Below are 16,815 nucleotides of genomic sequence, written 5' to 3' on the forward strand. Positions count from 1 at the left end.
ACCTCCTACATTATTTGCCTTCTAAGTTTTCTCCTACAGTAATAATGACTGTAACATTTGAGACCTAATACCAAACAGAAATTTTTGCAAACTGCATTAGGAATTTTATATATTTAAATCAGAAGCCCAGATTTATTCCTTCTTTATTTACTATACCCTTATAGCACAGTAGTCTCAAAACAGAAGCTGTTGACAGATCAAGTCTACAAATCTGTCCATCTGAAAGTCAGCCATCAAGTCAGAGACAGAAAAAGAACCTTTAGTAATTCTCAGTTTAGACACAAGCAATGATGTCTGGCACAAAGGAGGAGTGCAAAAGGATGTGTTGTCATAGTACTTGAGTCCCAGGTGTCACTAAGTTCAACAGCAAGGTGTGCCATAGTCATGGTAACCATCATTTCCATGTTTGCCTCCTTCAAACACAGAGGCAATTTCTAAAACAAATTTCTTATCGTATCACATTTTATTTCTGTAATGGCTCGCACTTGTGTGATCATCAAAACAACCCAGATCTTGTCTACCAAAACCTGGCTCCAAACTTCTATCATGTGCTCTTCCTACATTCATGACCCTTCTATTCTGGGTGCAAATTAGCTAACCCAACTATCTAATACCCTTTGGGAAACTGCCTTTCCTCTCCTGCTGCAGCCCAGCTCCATACAGCCTGCCTTCCTTTGCTTCAGGCAGCAAGCCTTGCTTTCCTGTGCAGAACAGGCACATTTCTGCCCTGACAATGGTAAAACTGGAGATGGACAGAGCAAAGAAGCATTGATGAAAAGGTGACAGTCCTGTACTGTAAGCCAAGCACCACATGCACAAGCATCCCTCAGCCTAAAGCCACAAGTTTTACCTCCTCTCACCTCTCACTTCCACCAACTCCAAAACAAATGTTACTTTCATACAGTGGACAGAGAAGTGAATCTTCAGAGACAGGCAGAGAGACAGATGGTTGTCCTAGACTTCTTTTGCTCCTGCTCTAATACACTCTGTATTATCTGGCCCTTTCCCAGCCTTACTTAAAACCTGCTGTGCTAAATACACACAGTGCTGGAGCACTTGATCCGTTGCTGGCCCTTTGGGGCACAGAGCCAACCCAGTCACCACAACCAAGTCTCTCACATCCAGGTACAGTGAACAACCAGGAGCTGGTGCAGTGGGGGAATTCTGGAGTTCATGCAGGTGTATGCATGTAAGCATAGAGGTCAAAAATGAGAGTCATTCCTAAGTACTTACATATAAACCAGTGTTTCATTAACAGAAAGATTTCTGTGATGATTTAAGTTAAGTATGAAGCAATGCAGAAATGTATAAATACAAACAAGTACAGGTCATAGTAATAATACCCCTAACAAATATGAAGCCTTGTAGCACATTTTGAAACAGAAAAAAACCCCTCAAATGTTCCTAGACTTCTGTAGCTTAGCATGTCATAAATATGGGGGAGTAGTAAAAAAAAGAGTGCTCTTATTTTTCCATCATATTAAAATAGAAACAAAACAAACCAACTGTATCCATTTCCTCAAGATGTTGTTGCTGTTTATCAGCCTCAAGAATGTCAACATTTCAGCTGTTTGCTAACTTTTTTGTCTCTAATTTTATTTTGATAACCAAACCTCAATATCAAGTATCAGAACTTCCAAGACATGTAAGAAGCTGTAAGAAAATATCTTTCATTTAATTTAGTGCAAAGAAAACTGACACACTGGCTTTTAGGCAAATGCTACTAAGTAATTCCAAACTATAAGGAACACCATTTTCAGAAGAAATTAGTTTTACTTTGGTTTGTGCTAAGTGACATGCTGATGAAAAAACAACTCATGATTCATAGTGTGCAGTCCTTACATGTACACATTCATAAAAATTTCCATCTCATTACAAATTGTTTCTGTGGCACCTTTTGATACAAATCTTAGCATCTTTTGAGGTTAAGCAATGTTCCAAATGTATGTCAGCATTAATATGAGGCACACACACCTTTTTTCAGGGAAGTCCAGGCTGCACACTATTTTTCATGTTTTACCATGCTATTTTATTTTTTAAGTATTCCGAATGGATATTAAGCTTACAAATATTAAGTTAACAGAGGAATACAATATGCATATTAAAACAAATTTATTTTGCCTCCAACAGGTTTATATTTTAAAGCTGTATCTCGCAATTAGGAATAAATAACTTTCCTCCCAAATACACAGAATTTCTGCAGATGAGTTGAGAAAAATTTTTCCCACTGAAATGTATGAATTCAATATACAGTGTAACTACTCTTATTTCATGTATTCATGGATGACAATCAGTGCAACTAAAACTCTGAACTGTCCTGTTCAGAAAATAAGTTAGTCATTTTTCAAAGGGAATTCACCTGTGTAATCAATACATTTTCCTGCACCCTACTTTAGCTCTAATAGGGATTTATAGCTACATTTATTTAAGTAGACTTCTAGCTACTGAGAGCTGATTTCTGCAGATTTTTTGCCATTTTTTATCTTCTAAAAGAGATCACAAGTTAACTGTGCAGTGTGTTTACTTAACATTTTCCATTGCTTTTCCCTTTAGTACTGAAAATGCTTCCAACATGGAGTAAGCAGCTATGCTGTATTTAAAAATTATGTGTCTCTCATTTGCTGCAACTAAAATTCTAAGCCTGGTACCTACAAACAATTCACCTTACCCAGAGGTCATGCTCAGCGTAGTCAAAGAGAAGCCACACTTTCCTGTCAGCATGAGAAAGGAACACTTTTTGCAGAGAAATGACATTTGGATGCTTGAGCTCCCGCAGCAACTGCAAAAGAAAAAGTCCGCAACAGTTATTTCCATACATCCAGAGCTGGGATATTTAAAACACAAACAACAAAGTTGAAATCTGCAAGCCATAGAAAACCACTTTTTTTTTTTTTTGTGAAAGAACCAGTTTCAAACCAAAGCTGAAAGCAGGTCATAACACCCTCAGGGCATTCACTTCCTATTCATTTTCTGAAAGCTCAACTCCATGTAAACCTCATTATTATCCAGGACCAAGATGACTCTGCAAACAGCCAGCTGTGGCATCTGCCCTTTTACATAGGCTGTAATCTTCAACAGTCCCAGTTGGAGTACCCCATTTTCTCCTCACTCCCAATTATCTGAAAATGCTTCATTTTGGTTGCAGTCATTTGAGTCTGAATGGGATGGCTGATGTAGAGCTTGTCAATGCAGTCACTAAACCAAGATGTGGTTTGTAAGGTACATTCTGCTCATCTAAAAAGTCGCCACTCTCCACAGAAAAGCGTCCAGCTTCTTGCCACAACACAGATCACACCAGTTAGTACAATCACAGAAGCCACCCATAAAACAGCACCCAGTTCAAGAGAAAACTACTCTGTATGCACAAAGGCTGGTAAAAGGTAACATGGTACAGAGCTCTTGAGCTGAAACAAATCAGGGTACTAACAGCAGAGACAGCCCTAGCAAAGGGACACACCTGGAACATCTTTCAGCGGTAGTGAGCCATTAAACCAGCTCAGCTGCTTCAGAAACTATAGTTTGAACCCCACCAAAAGGAAAGCATAGATGAGATACAGCACAACAACTGAATGCAGACAGCATCAGTCTATTTGAGCTCTACTGGTCATGTTATAATCAATCATACTGCACTCATTAAATTGGTAAGAAAGAAACAATCTTTATCTAAGCAAACTGTAGTTAAATGTGACTACTCAGGAGTAGTCAAATTCCTAACAGTTCAGTGTGCCAAAAACGATGACAGTTTTATTAAAAGGAACCGTTAGGGCTTTTTCTTTTTTAAAAAAATGCCAATGGAGAATGAAACTATTCTTTGAATACAGAATTTACTTCTGACACTCAATAAAAATAGTTTTTTCCACTACATAGCAGGAAATAAAAAAAAAATACTTTTTATTTATACCTTTGTCATAAGTGCTAAAATTTTAGCTGCTACTGAGATAGTAAAATGGAAGTATATTGTGTGTAACATATATGTGTTCTTGTTTCCTTCTTTTATTTGAGACAGACTTGCATTATGACTCACTGACCAGTCTTCAGTGTAGCATTTGTTGGAATAAAGGACTGATAGCTCACAGAGATTTTACCTGAAGTATAAGATCAGAGAGATAGTGTAGAGGAGACAAAGCAACAGTAGAAATCAATGCAGAAGGCTGTAGAATTTCAGCATGGTAAAATTCTAAGATTTGTAAAAGCAATACATCAAGGCACTTAAAGGTAGGATCCACAAGAAGTATGGAATTCTTTAAATGCCTGTAATTCTTAGAAAGAGTAAGATCAGTATGGGAAAAACCAAGAAATGCTTATTTGCACTTTTTTATCAATTGCAGGTGGGGACTGCCCGCAGTAACTTAACCCCAGCCAGAAGCTAAACCCCACAGAGCCACTTGCTCACCTCTCTCAGTCAGCCATGAATGGAAGAACAAAAATGCAAGGAATTTGTGAGGTAAGACCGTTTAGTAAACGAAAGAAAGAGGAATTAAACACCACATCCACAACAAAAAACAACAGAAGCAATGCAAAGGCAGTCATGTACAACCTCCCACAAGAGAACTGATGCCCAGCCCGCCTCCAAGCAAAGGCTACTCCTCCAAAGGGAGGAGGGGCAGGAATGGGAAACAGAGGAAGCCTGAACACTGTAAGCAATAGCCAAAGCACTGCTGGCATACCAATAATGCTTTAGTCACGAATCCAACACGCTCCACCATACAGGCTAATGCAGAGAAGATTAACTGCAAACCAGACCAGCAAGCACAGCATCAAAGAATGGCAAATGATGTTGTAGGGTTTAAGAATACACTGTGCCAGTCCCTATAACAAGGGAATTTTTCTTTAGTCAGCATCAATCCACATAATAAATTTATGCTAGAAATTTTAATTAACTGTATCAGCAGATTACATGATAGTTCAACAGCTATGTGTCCATACCAAAATATTGTACTTCCTGTGACCTAATGGACACGTTGTACCAGATACAACAAACTATTCCTTTTGAATATTTTGACAATTTTGAAAGATGCAGATACTAGTTAGAGCTCCGAAAAATAATGTAATGTTCTCTTTTGTCCTTTCTGATCGCATTTTAAGTGTCTCCTTCTCCTTACTCCCAAGATAACAGCTATCACCTACCTAAAAAAATCCAACCTCTTCCCATGAAATGTGATTCAGCTTGGAGAACACACAGAAAATCTATCACCAAAACTGGACACAAATATGAGAAACTTTTAAGTAATGCAGCAGAAGGACTCCCTGTCTGTGTAGGGAGGCAACATAGAATTCTCCCTTGTTTGTTCTACAGTTGTCTTTGCAGACTTTGAGATTGACAGCATTCCTTGCTTTTTTCCTCACCACTCCACCTTGATCGCTCCCCTTCCTGCCTTTTATTTTTCTTCTAAACATCCCAGCAATCCTCTCAAATACCCAAGAACCCCACTATCCTCCTAAAAATTCCATAGCAACCTGCTCTCCTTCTCATCAGTCAAGCTGACACTCTTCAAGAACACACCTGGGAAGTCCCTTTTGCAGCCCATCACCACTGTGTTAGGAGTTCTGGCCTTTGTTACTGACACTGACAGCACCTGGTACTGTTTTGCATCTGTGTACTCAGTTTATCATTCTTGCTGGTTTCTGCTTTTGCCTTTTGTGCTAAATAGCTGTTAAATCCACATTTTTTTAATTTGCTAAAAAAACCTTATGGGTTCAGTCAAAGCCAGACAGCCACAAGCAATCCAGTGAGGAGGATGGCTAACAAACATCAGCAAAACCATCAGAATAAGGAAATGATTGCTGCAGTGGTGGCAGATGATTCCTGAATCACTGTCTTGGAAAGACTGAAATGCTCACAGTGACAAATGCAAACAACTGTCTGAAGTATCTGAAAGAGCTCGTGCAGATGATGACACATCACATGGGCTGTAAAGAGCATTTCCAGCAACCTCAGTCTCAACAAACCCAGCCTCTGTAGCCCATAAACCACATGTCTTTCCTACCAGATGACTTGACTTGTGCCCAGCAGCTGACAGCGTTGAAACAAAGTCAGTTCAGACAAAGCAGACTGCAAGAAACATGCTTTGACTATCAGTATGATGCCTGCTAATGATAAAGGCTATTTTTTGGCCTAATGACTTTGTTATCTGCTTCTGTCTATCCTAGCTCTGTTCTGTAGAACACAAAGAGAAACCAGACAAAAATTATGTGTTTGGCTCTCAGAAAATTGCCTTCCTTTTCATTTCCATATCACATTATGATTCAAATCTATTTCCTCAACCAGAAAGGTTTGTCTTATATTAGTTAGTCTGGGTACCCCCATATAAAGAAGGGAGACCCAACAGACCTTCAAAGAAATAGAAATCAGCAAATTACAAATATGCCAGTACATCTGTTTTAGAAGCCCATGTTTGTCCCTGGCTGGTCTTGCCCTTGTTTTCATACAGTTCAAGATCCAGCAAAGGAAACAGCATCCCTGTGTGCAGTCCTGAGCTCACGCTAAGATCCCTCCATCTCCCTCTTGAAATGAAGAAATGCTCATTTCACACACCCATGGGGCAGCTGAGGGACAGTAAATCAAAGTGTCCCAATGATGCATAAAATTGTAAACTGCTTCAGGAACAAGGAAAAAGTGAAGTAAAACAGGATGTTATTAAATAATCAACAGCAGCAGTAAGGGAACCAGGAGAACTGCAGCATGACTAAGGCCAATATTTTCTTGCACTAACAACAACTATCTTTCACATAAAATATAAGCTAAAGTCAGCACCATTTTTTATGAACATAACCTGCTTTCCCTGGTGATATTCCCGCATTTCCCGTAAAGCTCTCCACAACTACAACACTTCTTACAAGCCAAGACACAGCATTCTTCACATAGATGAGGAATTCTATCTCTGCTGCAAATGCCATTTCACCCCTGCTCTTGACACCTGCTAACATTTGTGGTGCATGGGGAATGTTAACCTGCAAAACGTAGCCTTGCAATACTACCATGCTTACTTCTATAATTCAAGTTGCACAGGGGAGGTTAAGATCCATTATCAGGAAAAATTATTGCACCAAAACGCTTGTCAAGGACTGGAACAGGATGCCCAGGAAAGTGTTGTGTTGCCATCCCTGGAGGTATTTAAAAGACATGCAGATGAGTTGTTACTGAGGGACATGGTTTAGTGCTGGAATTGGCAGTGCTGTGTTAATGGTTTGACTTGACAATACAGGTCTTTCCAAACCTAAATGATCCCAAAATCCTATAATGGGCCACAACCGTTGAGCAATTTACCAGGTAACTTGGCCCAGATTGAGTTTCCCCTATGTTAGGGCATCAGCTGTTTTAGAAAAAGCAGCTTCTTGTTCTGATGGCCATCCTTTGAGCACCATGCAGCTCTTCTCCCAAACCCTAGGACAGTCAGAAATCTGGCTAAACAGAGAGCCACTGGCAGTATCAACCAAACACTCATTTAAACAAAAGTCACTATTGCATTACATGGCTAATTTGATGGTATAAATTCCAACTCTAATCATCATTTCATGCTTCAAAAAGGCTCACACCAGTTTCACCAAGGAATCCAAAAACAAACATCATATATTAATAATCATGCCATGGCCTTGAAATGGAAAAACGGGCAAGCAGGGCCTTGGAACATAAAACAGACTGCAATTGATGCAGAATGGCAACTTTCAGACTGGAAGGAGAATGACAAATTTTACTCATCCTATAACAAGTAAAGAGCAAGAGGAATTATTGCTACAACAGCTGAGAATAGGCAGCAATAAGACATTACCTGAACCACTATGCATAATTCTGGCCCATTCAGGGAAGATTAATTCCAACTCCAACAGAGTAAAGAAAGCCCAAGCCTACACCCAGAGGAAGGGAGAGCCTACTGCTCAAAGAAAACCAGCAAGCCAAGCCAAAATGCTTATAGCCAAAACAAAGCAGAGAAGAAAGACTATCTCTCTCTTTAAAATGAGAGCAGAAGAGCTCTTTTAACTAACTGACAATATTATGATAAGTACAAATGGGTACAAATTAGTCATGATTAATTTTAGCTTAAAGGCTGAATAATGTTCACAGACTCATTACTAGAATGAGACTCAAACTGCTTCAGAGATCCCGTTTCCTTACAAGTTTAACTCGTAGCTTGCTATATTTTTTTAAGTACCCTTTGTTTGTCTGCAAGAGCAGGAGTAGAATATGATGACTCCAGACATGTCACCCAATTCTAAACCACAAACATTTGTTATAAAGTTTCCAACTGCTATTCTTAGTTTCCTATGAAACAGTGCAGTGGGACTCAAGTACTTTAAACTTGTTATATAAACTAACCCCCAAATTTTATTATGCAACTTCTCAAATCCCAAGCTGGCTTAGCTGCTATGCATCAGATTCAGGATCTGTTTGCTTCAGTGTAAATACAATTTAGTTTTATATTCTCACGAGTCAGACATTCCACAGTACTAAAAAAGAACAGAATACCTGCTGAAAGTACAAACTGTTTTCCTTTCAGAACTGATCAAATAAAAAAGCTTACAAAGGCATTGTAACAAAAAGTTATAATACTGCTCACTCTTAAGAATTTATTACGAAGCTGACAACACATTTTTGGAGCTGCAGTTCTTCATACAAAGCAACAATTTCACTAAGTTGTATATTTTATTCTTTTGATTTTTTTTAAGTCCTAAATGTGCAAAGAAGAAGCCTGACAACACAAAATGTCAAGAGGAAAAAAACACCATATTTCTTTTTACCTTCTGCAGTTTCTAAAATAAGTGAGTCTTATGTGATGTCACATGCAAGTTAATATTTATTAGCAACTTCTAATTCCAAACACATTTGAAGTTTTAAAAGAGGTGTTACTAAATGTGCTCTCAGCGTAAGGAGGTGGGTGAAGAACCCAGATGAGACAGACACTGGATGTCAAGCTTGAACAAATTCTGCTGTTCACAGAAAACATTATGATTCCTAAGGATTCTAATTACAACATTTAGTCAGCATCTTTGTCCCACTGTCACAGAACTAAAAACAGTGCTACACTCCCTTTACACAAAATCTCTCAATACTGTCTTCAGATCAGTAATGTAGCTTGGTACTCAGTCACAACTGATATTTTACATACCATGTTAGTATTAAACTAAAGCATTTGAGAATCATTAAACATGCCAAAAAGAGTCAAATCAAACATCTGTCTTCCTCAGTACTTTGTCACCTTTCACTATATAGAAAGATTGCCAAGAAACCATTAACATGCCCTCTGACATGAGGAAGACACACTCATCCCGTGTTTGTGATTCCCGTGTTTGGTCTTTCTTGTGGGAAACTGCTTTCACTGTTGGCATGGAAGGGACATGAGGGCCCCCATAACCTGAGGAACCTGTACCCAACTATTATTCATTGGCACACAGCTGGTTCAGGACCTCTTCACACAAGCTCACTTGGGGGAGTTATTCACTCCTTACCAGGGGAAGAGGGTAAATCTTGGTGTCACCCAGTTTTGGCTTCTGCCTCATGGGGTCCTCCCTCTGGCTGCTGCAGGCTGCAGAGATCACTGTCATTCTCAGACTGGCTTTGAAAGCGCCGTTACACACTCCTTCCATCCCTTCCACTGTCAGAGGGAGGAGAGACCTGATAATCACATGGTGACAAACTGTTGTCACCTAGGGCATGGAAGGCTCAGGGTGTGAGTAGGACCAATTATTCTCTAGAAGAGCCTCCTCCACCAAGGTCAACTCAGGCAAGGCCACTCAACAACAGCAGCTCCCTTCTTACTTTCCATGGGGACCGTGCCTGCTGCTGTGCCTCTGTCTCTACCTCTGCCACCCTCCACCAGCCCTCATGAAAGCCATGGGGACAGTGCAGACACAGAGATGAGCAGGCCTGCTGCAGGGGCTCACCCTTTCACAGGAGCTCTGCTTAGTAACAGCACATCCAAAGGATGGTTCAACTCTGTTTGCTCACTCCACAAAACTAACAAAACTGATCTTTTGCCCTTTGCCGAAGATGAATGTCCTACAGTCACACTATCACTAGATCCAACACAGAGGACATCATCTTTTGTGATAACGGCCTGCACTTATTATAAGACGAAACAAAATCCTAGGAATGCCTCCAAGGCAGACCTAAAGAGTGAAAACAACCAGAGAAGCCAGCTGCTTATTGTTCTGTAGTTTTCTGTTCCATCCCTGGCAGCCCTAAGGCTGTTTTAACTCACACAAGCTGGATATGGCCTTTAAAGGACACAACACAGACAGGAGACAGCCAGAGCACAGCACTGTCCATCCCAGATCTGCATTGTTACATTCACCATTTCCATCACTGAAAGCATCTGCTACGACATCCAGCACTTCCTCTTCAAAGTCAAGACAAAAATTAATGCTATTGAATATTTCTGTTGACCTAACCAGGCACCAATAAACAAATTACACTGAAAACTGACAAAAAGAAAAAATGAAAATAACCCTGAAACCCTCATAGCTCCCTCAATTAAAACACAAAAATCCCAAACAAAACCTAAGCAACTCCTCACTAGCCAAAGGAAGCATATGCAAGCAAAATACTTGCAAACCTGCTAAAACTGAATGAAAAATGCTAATCAGCACAAAACATGTCAGCAAGTCACCTGGTTGCTTCAAAACCTAGGACTTCTGTACAGGAAACTGTCTGAGCCAAAATCCTGAAGCTCTATTTAAAGCCTGGTTAACTACTTCAGTTTTCTATAGCCTTGAAGAGTTCTCCTGCTTTGCGAACTGTGAAATAGCATTTGCTCCACTACTCCAGGTGGATAGACTTTAATGACTTTCTTCCACGTGATTAAATCAGAAGATGAGGAATCAATCACTTGGGCTTGTACATTCTGCATATTTTTATACAAATCTTCTCACCATTCTATCTCTCTGCTCTCCCATCTACCACAAATTCAACTCTTGGCATGCTGAACATGCAGTTTTTAGTGCCTGCTTAAATCCACAGAAGTGAAATTGCAGATCACAAAACAGATACCCTGCATAGCAGGCAGTGCACAAGATCTGCAGAGAACAAGATATGAGCAGCCAAACATTCAGTAAAGGTTCTGAAAGAGGCAGGATTCACAAAGGTTTACCATGGTGGATGAATGGGGCAAAGATACAGAAAAACAGAACTCTTCAACTAGCTTGATATGAAACATATTGATTCAATTAGCACAGTAACTGTTAACTCCACCAAGTAAACAAATGGTTGAAGAAAATCCAAGTTCAAATGATTGAAGAAAAAAACAAATCACTTCTTTAAACTAATCCCATAACTGATCCAGAGGTCTGAAATCAGGTCTCTAACTTAGCTCAAACCCTCCCTTGTAACATGAATTTCAATAGTTACTTTATTTTTCTTATACTGCTCTCCAAATCAGGTGCCTGCATCAAACAGATGTCTTAAAAGAGTAAGTTATGGGCATTTTTAAAGATAAAAGTTACTCAATACTCCAAAACTGAAGTTAGTCATCATAAGACAAAAGCCATGGCAGAGCTGTATAAACAGTTTCACTGGGATTTATATCAAACTACATTCTTCCCAGATCATCACAGAGTAGAATATATACAGCTCATATGCAAACCAAATCAACCTAGTTCCTTTTAACACCTCTGTGCTCTTCAAATGCATTCATTTGGGTAGTCCAGAACACTGTAACAAAGTCTGGCAGCCTTGACTTTTTAAGTACAACAACGTATGATTTTATTAGTTGTATGTACAGACAACAGGGTAAAATACTGCTGGTTAACTCAGTAGCATTTTCACATATATTACATATACTCATATCATCAATATAAACAGTATGATTATTATCATCAATTTGATTTATTTCCATAGGAGGTTCATTTTGCTCTTTTTACAATATTAATTGATAGAAGTGTGGGAAAAAAAATCAACTTAAATCTATTTAGAATTAAAATAACCAACACCATTCCAGGGGAAAAAAATTCTCCTGTTGACTTCAAATAGCAACATCAAAAGAACGGCAAGAAACAAATTCAAACCCAGATGTCCATGGTGAATTATTAATTCAACTGCAAGAAAATTCAACCACACTATTAGAAGTCACAAGCCTGGAAGCAGAAGCAAAGTCAACTACAGCTGAAGAAACACTGCTTCTTTCTCTTTGGTTTCTCTTTTTATCCCTATGTCTGCTTTTGGGCTCTACACCCCTCTTCACCCTGAATACCTGCCTCCTTGGCATCTTTGGTATTTGCACTGTGTTCCTTCCTTCCCTCACCAACCCTGTCTCACATGGGCCCTGAGCTGTACAGCTGTTCTTTTCCAAAGGCACTCGCTGCAGCAGCTCAGAGCATGGAGAAAGCACTCCTGCTGCTCGTTCCTTTTCCATTAATACTGGGGACCTTGCTGCCCAAGAGGAATGAGGCCAAATCTTTCCTGCCTGTCAGCCAAATTAATGATTCTCATAATGCAAAGAAATTGAGTTAGGGTCATACAGAGAGCAGAGAAACCTCCCTAACACCAGCCAAAGTTCTCCTGCCAAGTTTTTTCAAATCTTTTTAAGTAAATCACTGCAGAAAGACAACAACTTATCCCAAATCCCTCTGAAATGGTAGTGGACATTTCCTAAAAGCATTCAGCATAAGTTACAGTAATTGTGCCCAATTGTGCCAACCTGCGCCCAAGTCGTTGAAAGTAACAAATTTTAAGACCGGTTTTCTGTTCCTTTAGTTCAGAGTGGATGTCTACAATAGCAGTAGGCTCAGCTTCCACCATTGGTCAAAAGGATCATCTCCTAAAGAATATACTTTGTGCTTCTTTTTCACCTCAGTTCAAGGACTAATGTTTTTGATATCACTGAGTCAACTGGAACTTGACTAAGTGGAAAAGTCTAGTATTCATTTCAGTCAATGAAAATTAAATTCAGGGTGAAGTTTTACACTCTTGAGGAATATGGACTGAAAATAAACTATTCCCTTCCCACACACACCCTTAAGTTATGTGCATTTCCTTTTAGTAAGCAATTTCATTTGAAACATTTAAATAATAACAAACCCAAGCAGCAATAAAACATAAGCACATGTAACAGGTAAGCTTCATAATACCAGTTTTTCCACTGTTTCTTCACAAGCTTTTCACAAACTCTAACTAGACTGCATTATTCACCAGTTCCTAACAACATGAAATATACAAATATAAACCTGAAAAACTAAAGAAAATATTTGAATAGCATTCATGGTGGTATTACAGCCTCCAAGCAACAACAGTTAAAGAGTCTCAGTTTAGTCTGAAATCTTCACTCAAATAGAAGTTAAAATGCTTTAATCATTGTAAGCCAATAAGAACTAATTTCTTTAGGAAAAGAACTGAAGTACAATACTAAAAGACCAAATATGTAATTTAGGTCACTAACACCAATCATGTTTTTAAACTGCTGCATTTAAATATAATCTGCCCTGAGGCAGGCAGTAAATTGTAACTTAAAAACACTGTCAATTTTAGACAGCAGACATTACAGGTACATAAAATCTTCCATGACACTGTACTTCCCTTATACCCCTATGATAAAAATATAGCACTCATAGCAGAAAAACACGATTGAGCAAACAAAACCCAGCATGTATACAAATTAATACTTAAATTAAGTTTGTTTGCAAGTAAAAAACTGTTACTTACTGCTATTTCTCTGCATGCAGACATGGAAATTCCAGTACCTTCTATCTGTTTTAAAGCGTAATCTTTATCATCTTTCCTGTAAAGAGAAAAAGAAGTTTGGTTTGTTGTTGGTTTTTTTTTTAACTGCACTGTGAATTCAAAGTGAGCACTTCGGTACCATTCAGAGATCAGTTTCTAATTAATACAAATTATGCATCTTATTTTCTTTTCATTCTTTACTAGTTAAATGTCTGGATATCCAGCTAAACTGTAAGCTAACCAAAACTCCTTGATAAAGTTAAAATATAAGTCTGCTCTCATTAGATTGAGATGATTTAAAAATTTACTTTTCTAAATGCAATTAACACTTCTTCCATTTCTTACTTATTAAAAATAAAACAAAGCAAACAATTAGCATATACTAGAAATAAGCCTAGCTAGGGCTTTATCTCACATAAATGTATTACTCTAGTACACAGTAAGTCTTGCCCATATTTTAATGGATTCTTGAGCAGCCCAGAACTAATGTCACATTAAAACATATTTTCTTTCTCCTAGGTACCAAACTGCACCTTAAAATTTTGTTCCTACCAAGGTAATGAAACTACCAAGATTAATAAAAAAACTCCACCAGATGTTAGAGCATACTGTAGAATCCAGAAGTGGATTCCAGCAGAAAGTGTCCTTGTCCCTGACAAAGGAGCTAGAACTGGATGACCCTGAATGCCCCTTCCAATCCAAACCATTTTATGAGTCTATGAAAAGTTTGCTCAGCTTCAAACATACGTAAAACTTAAAAACAATACCATGACCTCCCTGTACTTCAACCAGTATGTACCTTAGAGTCACTCATTTTAAATGGAAGCCTATTATTAACTCCAGCTAACAAAAGCAAAATCAGGAAGAGATACACCGCAGCAAAAGAAGATATGAACTCTTGCTCATTCTCAGGCTCAAAGACTCAAAACTTTTAAGAGATGGAATGCTTGTCCTTCCCACTTGTGAGCAGGCATCCACAGTACTCCTGGGGAGCATGACACTTAACAGTATTGCCTTCAATATTTGGAGCACATGTATAGCCTCAAACCTCTAGGTTACATAAGAAGCCTTACTCATTTTTAATGAATCCAGCTTTCACAGCTATGAAGAGCCACCCCAAAAAAAATGGAATTCAGCCATTCTTAGGGCAAATAAAACGAAACTGTAATTAAGGATTGGGAACAAATCCACTTGTTTCTTCCAGCCCTCACCATTTGCAAAACTCTGAATTGCTTTATTTCTACCCAAACACACACTTTTCCCTATTCATCAACACCTAGGGAAGAGAGAAAAAAGTGAGAAATTAATGGACAAAATCTGAACACAGATAATGAGAAAGAACAAACCGCAAGCAGACAAGAGATGATTTCAGTAAGGGGCCAATTACAGGGATGCAGCAAGATAAAAGATAATAAAATATACAGCATTTGACACATAAAAAGGAAAAAAAGCATAGGGAAGGCAACGACAGAAGGCATTAAGAAGTTTCCATGTAATCAAACCCTAAAACTTGCCCAGCCTGGAAGACAAAGAAACAATGCTGAGCACAAACTCTTATGTGACCAAAACAAGGTATTATACAATCCCCCAGAGTACACACCTCTACACAACTTAGATGAAAACAAGTTGCATGAGCCCAAAACCAAGAAATCATTATGATGCTAGGCACATAACTGAACTGTGCAACTCATGAGGTACAAAAATGACAGGGATCAAAAGCATAAACGGATTTAAGATCAAATTACACGATTTAATCCTTTGTTGATCTGTGGTAATTTGATTTTAAGATCAAATTAACACAAGCATGGTGGATAAGGAAATTAAGGACCACTCCATGAGCAGCTTCTGAACATAACCCCAAGCTGCTTTACAGCACAGAGATTTCCAATCAATGCTGCTGATAGAAAAAGTAGGAAGTTTTCTCAGCTAAAAATTGTTTTACCCTCCATCTGCCTTAGCTAGCACTGGCTGGCTATTCAGCTGTTACTCAATAGAAATATGAAGCAGAACAAACCGGACTATAGGTTATTATTATTTCCCTATGTGCTCATCTACTTAGTTGTGAGGTGTTTGGAGATATCTCTATTTCAAGAGAAGCGTTACCACACAGCTGCTACTCTTACATGCACTACCACTGACACAACAGGGAGCAAAATGGGTCAGACTAAAGGTTCTTCTCATTGCCCTGTTGCTTATCTGCTTAGACTTCAAGGTATTTGAAGGACAAGTAAGTATTAACATGAGGTACTACCATAAATCTGGTGATGTTACAAACACTTCTGCTAGCACTGTCTACAATGAAGCCTGCCTTATACTGAAGATAGTACAACTATTTTTAATTGGTCAAATTTCTGCCAAATTAAATCTGGACTAAAATTTTCCATACCAGATGGCAGACCTTCTCCGGAAATTTTTAGGAAAAACCCCTCAGCTGTTTCCTAGAACAAAACTGGAAGAACACTCAACTATGTTAACTCTTCCACAATCAGGGCTTTGATGCTGAAATTCAACAGTGTGGCTTAAAGAACACAGCATTTGGTCTCCTCAAAGCAATGGATGAAGACACTGAAATTAATCTTGTCATATTAAAGGCCATTTTAAGAGCTGAAATCCAGAGCTTCAAAGCCCAATCTTGCTCTGCCCTTACAGTGACCCAGGACTGTGGAGAATGAACCGTCCCCTCACTTTGCTCTGTCCAGGTGCTGCATGTGGGAAACCAGGCCAAGTGGCCTCTGCTGGGTCCTCAGCCTACCCACGCAGTCTAGAAGAAATAAAAGCATGGCAAAAAAGAAGGAAAATAAATTAAGTTTTGGAATAAAGCACATTTTTTAGCTCCATGCTACGCTCTCCTGTAGAATTAAGAAAAAAATAACCAAAGGCTTGTAAGACTTAAATTCTCTGAACTGTGCTGGCACAGTTGAGACACAAAGTAAAAAAAACAATTCCTAACCCACTCCCAACATCTGTTGTATGCTGAGGCTGCTAAAATACTAGGGTTACCCCACTACACCACAAGTATCAGCTTTTCCATTGTATTCCTTCTCCTTTCCATTTAAAGGAAAAGGAATAAGCTGCTTTTACCTTTAAGCCAATGACCTTTTCATTGTAAAACCTAATGTAATTCTTTGGGAGCCAAAGGAATTGGGGGAATACTTTTTAAAGGGAGT

General features: G+C 38.8%; 1 protein-coding gene and 1 long non-coding RNA gene across 13 annotated transcripts in view; one reads left to right on the top strand and one right to left on the bottom strand.

The window, feature by feature from the left end:
• CDK8 (cyclin dependent kinase 8) overlaps positions 1-16,815 on the bottom strand; it is a 78,766-nt gene that overhangs the window by 37,863 nt on the left and 24,088 nt on the right. For 11 of the 12 annotated variants that reach the window (XM_086881770.1, XM_086881769.1, XM_086881768.1 and 8 more), the window contains 2 exons: positions 13,631-13,706; positions 2,669-2,779 (listed from right to left, as the gene is read on the bottom strand). In XM_086881770.1, the coding sequence (XP_086737896.1) occupies positions 2,669-2,779; positions 13,631-13,706 (187 nt within the window). Of the gene's footprint in view, positions 1-2,668; positions 2,780-9,444; positions 9,571-13,630; positions 13,707-16,815 lie in introns of those variants that run through there. The other variant, XM_023919152.2, reaches the window with a different exon arrangement.
• On the top strand, positions 4,007-6,171 carry LOC147654220 (uncharacterized). The gene is made up of 2 exons (XR_015284727.1): positions 4,007-4,215; positions 4,329-6,171. It is a non-coding gene; the product is annotated as an uncharacterized LOC147654220 (long non-coding RNA).

Source organism: Cyanistes caeruleus, chromosome 3 (assembly GCF_971803275.1).
Source record: "Cyanistes caeruleus chromosome 3, bCyaCae1.hap1.1, whole genome shotgun sequence".
NCBI lineage: Eukaryota > Metazoa > Chordata > Aves > Passeriformes > Paridae > Cyanistes > Cyanistes caeruleus.